General features: G+C 36.4%; 2 protein-coding genes across 2 annotated transcripts; one reads left to right on the top strand and one right to left on the bottom strand.

Annotated features, from left to right (window-relative positions):
• Positions 1-1,378: 1,378 nt before the first annotated feature.
• LOC18052735 (pentatricopeptide repeat-containing protein At1g03540) lies at positions 1,379-3,906 on the top strand. The gene has a single exon (XM_024190179.1). It carries the CDS (start codon positions 1,554-1,556, stop codon positions 3,390-3,392), a length of 1,839 nt encoding a protein of 612 aa, XP_024045947.1. The 5' UTR covers positions 1,379-1,553; the 3' UTR covers positions 3,393-3,906.
• A 319-nt stretch (positions 3,907-4,225) lies between these two features.
• LOC18052736 (pentatricopeptide repeat-containing protein At1g73710) lies at positions 4,226-7,658 on the bottom strand. Its single transcript, XM_024191785.1, has one exon. The coding sequence runs from the start codon at positions 7,514-7,516 to the stop codon at positions 4,502-4,504; it is 3,015 nt and encodes a 1,004-aa protein (XP_024047553.1). The 5' UTR covers positions 7,517-7,658; the 3' UTR covers positions 4,226-4,501.
• Between the last annotated feature and the right edge of the window lie 669 nt (positions 7,659-8,327).

Below are 8,327 nucleotides of genomic sequence, written 5' to 3' on the forward strand. Positions count from 1 at the left end.
TACAAGAATATTCTGTTAACATAAGGGTATTTTTATACTTTTATGAGTTAACAGTGGTCAATGTTTAAAAATAACGAGTTTTGTGTTTAAAAATAACGAGTTTTGGGATAGTTTGATATTTTTAATAATAAATGGATAATTTAAAAATTGTCACTTCACAAAAGCGGTAAGCTGAAATTAACCCATAAATAAATAAATAAATAGAGCATTTACTTTATTCTTCGAGAACGTGCTTTATTTGTTCTTGGCTTCTTCGTGCTGACGTGTTTTGCTTCTTCTTCAGTTATTCATCTTCTCTTGGTAAGGGTATGTAACAAATTATTTTTTATTTAATCATTTATAATATATTTATTAATTGTAAAGACTAAAATTGATATTTTTTAGTTATTTTTTTAATTTTATTGTGTAAGATTAAACTATTGTTAGGTCAAATCATTAAATTTTATCAATCAAATCTTTTAATTAATTATTGATTAGTCATAGACTAATGATAGTTATTTCCATGAAAGAGAAGAAGAAATGCTGGAGATAAACCATATTGCCTGGTTTATGAGTTTTCCCTATCTATATACAAAATGCATTGCCGTTGTTGACTGGCGACTATGGCACGTAAAAACATTCTATAAAAAAAGAAGAAGCTTAATTAAGAAAAGTTTTGATTAAATTATGCAATTTTCTATTTAGTGCTTTTGTAAAATATTTCTTTGGCTTTCTTCATTTCTTTACTTTTCAGGTGTTAACTAATCTCAAACAATCAACCATTAGAGTCTAAAAAAAACTCTTCTTGCATTTTTTAATAAACAAGATAGTGTTCAGTCATTAAGAGAGATTTTATATGATATTGATGATTTTAAACTAGATGAACGACCCGCATCTAAGTCTCGAAGAGTTGAAGCTTAAGGTGAAAATATTGCTGTGAACCTTATCAAGATATTATTTCAAAATAAGATGAAAAAAGAGTTTTTATTAAATTGTATGGTTATTTACACTAAAAGAGAATTTGTTGACTATTAATTCAAATTCGATAATCGATGAATTTAATTTTCGAAAGTATCTCAAGACACAACTTAAATAATATTTAATTATAATTGAATTGCTTCTTGAATTCAATGTATTTTCTTATGCATTAATAAAATTTTCATTAAGATTTATATTTACAATTGCAATAATATTTGGACTTGGAAAAAATTTACCCCACCCAAATTTTTTTTTATAACTTCGCCCCTGTACACAACCGCACACTTTTAAAATCATATTATAAATCTACATATGTGTGTGTGTGTATATATATATATATATATAATGGATTCTGTAACTTGTTAATTGTGTTAAATAATTATTTTTCTACTTAACAATATTACACCACCAAAATATTTTCTGCCTAAATATTATTGCTCTTAACATATTTATGCACTTGTTTTTTTTTTTTTTCCTTCGTGGTAAGAGGGGCGGGACCTTCAGGCTGCATCAATAATGGCGGGCACTTAACTACCACAACCCTTAAAGGCTTAAACCCCCACCGTTTTCAAAAATCGGATACCCTTTCTCTTTTCATGAAGCTATTCTTCAAACGCCATTGCAGCTCTCTTACAACTCTTAAAACCCTTCAAAACTCATCAACAGAAGTAGCTCAAATCCTTAACTACTGCAAATCCGGTGCGCTTTGCGATGCAATTTGCCTCCTAAACTCCACAGACTTGAGCACAGCTTTTATCAAGAAACCTGTCGTATACGCTTCTCTCTTGCAAACTTGCATCAAAGTCTTCTCATTCAGTCAGGGCCTCCAAATTCACTCCCACGTCATCAAATCGGGCCTTGAAAATGACCCTTTTATTGGTAACAGCTTGCTTTCTACGTATATTAAGTTGGGGCCTGATTTTGATGAGACCCAAAAAGTATTTAATGGTCATTTTATAAAAGATGTCATTTCTTGGACTTCAATGATTAGTGGGTATATTAAGATAGGTAAATCAAAGAATGCACTTGAATTGTTTTGTGAAATGTCAGGGCTTGATGTTGAGCCTAATGGGTTTACTCTGTCAGCTGTGATAAAGGCTTGTTCAGAGCTTGGTTTTATCAGGCTAGGTAAATGCTTTCATGGGATGGTCATAAAACGTGGGTTTATTTCGAGTCATGTGATTTCAAGTTCTTTAATTGATCTGTATGGACGGAATTGTGAATCAGAAGACGGACGCCAGTTATTTGATGAATTGCCTGAGCCGGATGCTATTTGTTGGACATCCGTGATTTCAGCTTTTACAAAGAGTGATTTATACGCCAAGGCACTGGGATTCTTTTATTTGATGCAGAGGGAACATGGGTTGGTGGCTGATGGGTTTACTTTCGGGACAGTGTTGACTGCTTGTGGAAATTTAGGGAGGTTGAAGCAAGGGAAAGAAGTTCATGCTAAGGTTATTACATTGGGACTTTGTGGGAATGTCGTTGTTGAGAGTAGTCTTGTGGACATGTATGGTAAATGTGGCTTGGTCGATGAGTCTCACCGTGTTTTTGATAAAATGCTGAAAAAAAATTCTGTTTCATCATCTGCGCTGCTGCAGGGATATTGTCAAACTGGAGATTTTGAGTCTGTCATTAGGATTTTTAGGGAAATGGAAGAGATTGATCTCTTCAGTTTTGGAATTGTGCTTCGTGCTTGTGCTGGTCTGGCAGCTCTCAGACTAGGGAAAGAGGTTCACTGCCAATATATTAGAAGGAGTGGATGCAAAGATGTTATTATAGAATCAGCTTTAGTTGATCTTTATGCAAAATGTGGTTGTGTTGATTTTGCGCATCAAATTTTTTTGCAGATGCCTGTTAGAAATTTAATAACATGGAATTCTATGATTTCTGGTTTTGCTCAAAACGGAAGAGGGGAGGAAGCTCTTAGAATATTTGATGACATGACTGAGGGGGGGACTAAGCCTGATCATGTTAGTTTTATTGGAGTGCTTTCTGCTTGTAGTCATATGGGTTTGATTGACCGAGGGCGAAAACATTTTGCTTCAATGACTAAGGAATATAGGATTAAACCTAAAATTGAACATTATAATTGCATGGTTGATCTCCTTGGTCGGGCTGGGTTGCTAGAAGAAGCTGAAACTTTAATAGAAAATGCAGACTGTAGACATGATTCATCTCTTTGGGAAGTTCTTCTTGGTGCTTGCACAACATTCAGAAATGCTCATGTTGCAGAACGTGTCGCAAAGAAGATAATGGAACTGGAACCTGACTGCCACTTGAGTTATGTTCTTCTAGATAATGTGTATAGAGCAGTTGGCCGGTGGAATGATGCCTTCAAGATTAGAACGTTAATGAAATATAGTGGGGTTAAAAAAATGCCTGGCAAGAGCTGGATTGAAGCAAACAGTAAACTGAATCATGATCTTGATTAGTTGGAAGTACAGGGAAATGCAAAATTTCATGTGCAAGGTTGACAGCCAGATGATGAGAAGAGATTAAACATTCTGAGGTTGATGAAAGATGATACCGGGCACAAAATGGACTAGATAAAGCAAAATTTCACGTTTAAGTATTTATGTATGATGGGCTAAAGAAACAGATTCCGGAATCAAGCTATTTATATGAAATTGAATGCTAAAAATTATCTTTGATCAAACAGCTTTGTTTGCTGTGAAATGCGAGTGCTTCAGATAAGCATAGTCGCTCAAGACAGCAGACATCCACTTTCTGTAACTAGTGGAAACAACTGCAAACCCAGGCACACCTTCAAGCTTTCATTGCAAGTGCGACTGTAGAAAGTCATATCTTCTGCGGTCATGAGAAGTTGACTTTGATTTTTTTAACCACTTACATGTAACTGGACCACTAAGAATGAGATTTTGCAGAAGTCTGTCCTATATTTCCTTCACTTTAGTTAGAAAGTTATAACGGGAGAACATGACATGATCCCAGCGAACTGCATGAGATTGAGAAATCCTGTCTTGTCCATTCATTTGGAAAGTTTCTTAGATCCTTTTGAGTTCAAAGCAGTAAAATTATTTTCGTTCTGATACCTTCATTGATCGCATAATGGTTCCGCTGTCCAAACATCGAGTTCCTTCCTTTCCCCTGTGTCCTAGTTAAATTGTATAGCCTGGATAAACATTTATGTCAACACTCAACAGCAAGTGAACAATGTTGCAAAAATCAAACAGGTTATGAAGCTTGGAAAACTGTCAGTTTGGCAAATGGCAGATACTGCTAAGTATCCGAATGGAGAAGGGAAAGCTCAGGGAGATTTATTTGAAGAACTTCTAGAGACGAAGCACACTAAACAATCAACTTAAGTGAACAAGCAAAAATTGGTATTCACTAATGATACATTGAAGCTAATGCAGCAACATCAGCCAAAAATTACATTCTATATTTTCTCATCAGTTGTCTTAAAATATTAGCACCATTTTTTTATATAAATAGTGTGGGATGCTTGGAAAATACTGCAGCTGTACAATGCAAGTGCTAATGTGCTAGACACTACAAGGATGACAAATATTTGTACATTCTACACATTCAGATAACTTTCTTCAGAATTCTCTTCAAATTCAGAATCATCATGTTCTGGCGATTCAAATGCAGTTCTCATTTCTTGGCAAGCAAGATCAGCAAGATCTTCCCTGTTTGCATTCCTATAGGCATCAATGACGGCTTTGAACAAGTTTTCATTGGGTTCCATCTTCCCATATTTCAATTGGCTATGAATCCTCTTCACACCTTCAACCAAACCAGCTTTTCCATAACAACCCACGAGATTAATACAGGTAACAATGTCTGGTTCAAGGCCCTGATCCAGCATTTTCATGAACGTATTCAAAGCCTTGTCATTTTTGCCTGATGACTTGAAAGCGTATATTGCAACATTGTAGATGAAAGAATCAAGATATGCTTCTGCTTTGATCAAAGTTTCACAGGTACCAAGTGCTAAAGCATTCAAACCAACCACTGAATATACAGAGGTGATGATAGCTTCACTAGCATAGGGTTTCACTTCCTGGTAAGATGACTGTAGCTGCTTTACAGCTTCAATTGGAAAGCCTCCTTTCTTCAATATAGTAAATAATACTTTAAATGTTCCATTGTCAGGCAAAAGCTTTTGGGTTAGCATCTCATGCAATAATTCACCGCACTGACGTAACTGACCATTAGTCGCAAAGCATGCCATCACCTGATTATAAGATATAACATCTCTTAATAACCCCGACAGTTTCATCTCCTCCGCAACATCAATGGCTTCATCAAGCATGCCCATAGTCTTGTACAGGTACATCATTGCTGCAAATGAAACCGCATCTACCTGACCCTTTTCTCTTATATCATTAAACATAAATTCGGCTTCTGTTACCATACCAAGCTCTGCATAAAGACTGATCATCGTATTTGATGCAACAGTATCTGGACCCCCTTCCATTTCCTTCATCTTCTCATAAACTTGTTTCGCTCCTTCCAAGCACCCAATCTTACTATAAGCCTTGATCAAGGAAGTTAACACTATCTGATTTGCCCACAGTCCACACTCTCTCATCATGCGGAAATATTGAAGAGCTTCTTCAACCTTTCCAGTTGCAGCAAATCCATTGATTAAGGAACCATAAACAACTTCATTTGGTTCCACACCTGCTCTCCTCATTTCATGGAACAGATCAACTGCGTTGGAAAGCTGGCCGAGACGGGCATAAGCTGCAATAACTGAAGAGAAGGTCAAGCATTGAGGTTTGAAGCCTGCCCCTTGCATTTCGGCTAAGAGGTCCACTGCTTGACCCATTAGGTCACCTCCAGCAAACATCTGAGCAAGAGAATTATAGGTGCACTCATCAGGCCAAGTCCCAAGATTTTTCATGACCTTGAAAAGAGAAAAAGCTTTATCATAAAGCTTTGACTTGCCATAAGCTTTGATCATGACATTATACTCAACAACACTCTTCTTCTGTCCCACCAAGTCTCTCTTGCCATAGAAAACTGTCTCAGCCTCAGCCCAAAGCCCCTTTTCAGCATAAACATCTATAATTGCAGCAAGTGTCTTTGATGATAGTCCACCATCCAATTGACACTTCTTAAAAATGATCTTGGCCTGATGAAGCAATCCCTCATTAATATACATCTTCATAACACCAGGAACAGAATGCTCATCAATATGCAGACCACATTTCTCCATTTCAATAATTACAGCCTCTGCTTCTTGAACCATATTCCTCTGACATAATATGTGAAGAATAGCTCTTTGAGTTACACTATCAGGGAAAAGACCAACCTCTCTAATCTTCCAATAATACCTTAGAGCAGCATTAATATTCCCCACATCAGCATAAAGGGACAAAAAAATATTATATGTCTTTGTATCAGGGGATATTCTCCTTTCTTCCATCATACAAAACAAAGCTTCAGCCTCTGAAAGATTCCCATGACTTCCACAAGTGTAGATCATAGTATTGAAGGTAATTGTGTCCACTGCAACTCCAGATTTCAACATTTCAGCAAACACATTAGCTGCATCCTGAAGACGCCCTGCCTTGCCATACAAATCAATTAATGTGTTATACGTAGATGTTAGTCTTGGCTTTCGAACTGAGTTCCCCATATCCAACAAACCCATGTTTCTTGAAATGGGATTTCTCCCACCTGTCCGGAAAAGCTCAGTAGACAGAAAATGCTTAAAGCTAACAGGCGTAGAGCCTAAATCATCTGTAGAATCCAATTCAAGATCATCCAACTCAAGACGCCCAAGGCACCAATCCTTATAAAATCTATCTGCACTATCAAACTCTCCCACTTCCTTCAAAACCCTAACAACTGTGTTCATAGTAACCTCGTCAGGAAAAATTCCTCTAAGTTTCATGTGCTTAATCCACAAAAGTGCTTCTTTAATGAGACCTGCTTTCCCATACACATCAACAAGCATTCCGTAAGTATTATTTGTCGGTAAAACACCATTTTTCGCCATTTCAATCCAACGTAGCCTCAATTCATCCCATTTTTGAGCCCTACCTAAAGCTCGAAGCACAATATTATAGTGAATCACATTGGGTACATAATCTTTCTGTGACTTGAAAAACTCAAAAACCCGAATAACTCTCTCCCAACTTTTCTGTTCTTTAAGAACCACAGTCTGTTCTTTTGGACTCAGATTTTCACAAAATGAATTAAGGGTGTTATCAATATCATCATTAGATTCGAAAGACCGTAATAATGAAGGCAATATGCCACCATACTTCTTTCTCCTACTATTAACTAAAGAACTTTTAGTAGGCGAAATTGTAGATTTTGAATTACATTGAAGTTTAAACCCCCCAGAAACCCTGGGTCCTCTTCGGTTTGGCTTCTGGGTATGCGAATTTTTTACAATTATGTCTAGGCCTGGGTCTACGTTTTGCCTTTTAGCACAGGTTTTGTGATGGAGATTTATAGACCCTGCAAAAACCCCAGCTTTGAAAGGAGAGTGAAGAATATGAAGCTTACTTGGTGAAAAGAAGTGATGCTGGAGACTTTCATGACCCAATTCTCTGGAACTGTAACAGTGAAGCATTGTTAACGCTATGGGTTTGTGGCAAACTAGGGTTCTAAATGAACAAGTAGAGAGGTTGAAGGTTTTCGTTGGAGAAGATTTTCAATTGTTATAGTTTGTCGTTTATTGAGAATGCAACCGGGTGAGCAGAAACGCCCCCCCACTGAAACACATTTATCTTGTGTCATTCCATAAATGGGGAATTTTTGGGGAACTCCCTAAGATTTAACGTATTAACACTTAGATAAGAAATAAGACCTTAATTATAGACGCCTCCCCTATCGTTTATGCTCAATTTCGTAGATAGTCAGTATACGAGGATAAATTAATAAAAACACATTTAAAATTAAAATAGACAAAAAGTTGCTTTGGAGATCTGCCCACTGAAACACTCAAAATCATTTTCTCTTTCATCAACCGAAGCACACACGTACCCATGGCATCCACATATGTAAATGCTTTGAAGATGGAAAAAAAATCAAATTTTAGTCACCAAACCCCGCAACTTTAGCTTAGATTTGTTAAAAAGAAAAGTGTCGGTGGTGGCTTAAGGGTGACATCATGTGAAAATCAATGGCGTTCGGTGTCATACATGACTGCATTGAATTGAAGTAAAGAAGGTTAATCTTGAAAAGATTGTGGATTTTAATTTTTTTAATGTATTCTATTTTAAATTAATTATAATTTTATTTTATTTTAATCATAGATTGGACATTTTTTTTTGTTTGAAAATGAAAATGAGCTTGTGAAGTGCTGGAGAAATTACTGGCATTGTGTTGCTCACTAAAAAATTATATCAGTTTGTTGATGTGTTGAAGAAGATGCATGTTGT

The sequence above is a fragment of the Citrus clementina genome, unplaced genomic scaffold (genome assembly GCF_000493195.1).
Source record: "Citrus clementina cultivar Clemenules unplaced genomic scaffold, Citrus_clementina_v1.0 scaffold_2, whole genome shotgun sequence".
Lineage (NCBI taxonomy): Eukaryota > Viridiplantae > Streptophyta > Magnoliopsida > Sapindales > Rutaceae > Citrus > Citrus x clementina.

Excerpts from the sequence above, each read along its gene's own strand:
- LOC18052736 (XM_024191785.1), bottom strand. The coding sequence starts at position 7,516 with ATGCTTCACTGTTACAGTTCCAGAGAATTGGGTCATGAAAGTCTCCAG.
- LOC18052735 (XM_024190179.1), top strand. The coding sequence starts at position 1,554 with ATGAAGCTATTCTTCAAACGCCATTGCAGCTCTCTTACAACTCTTAAA.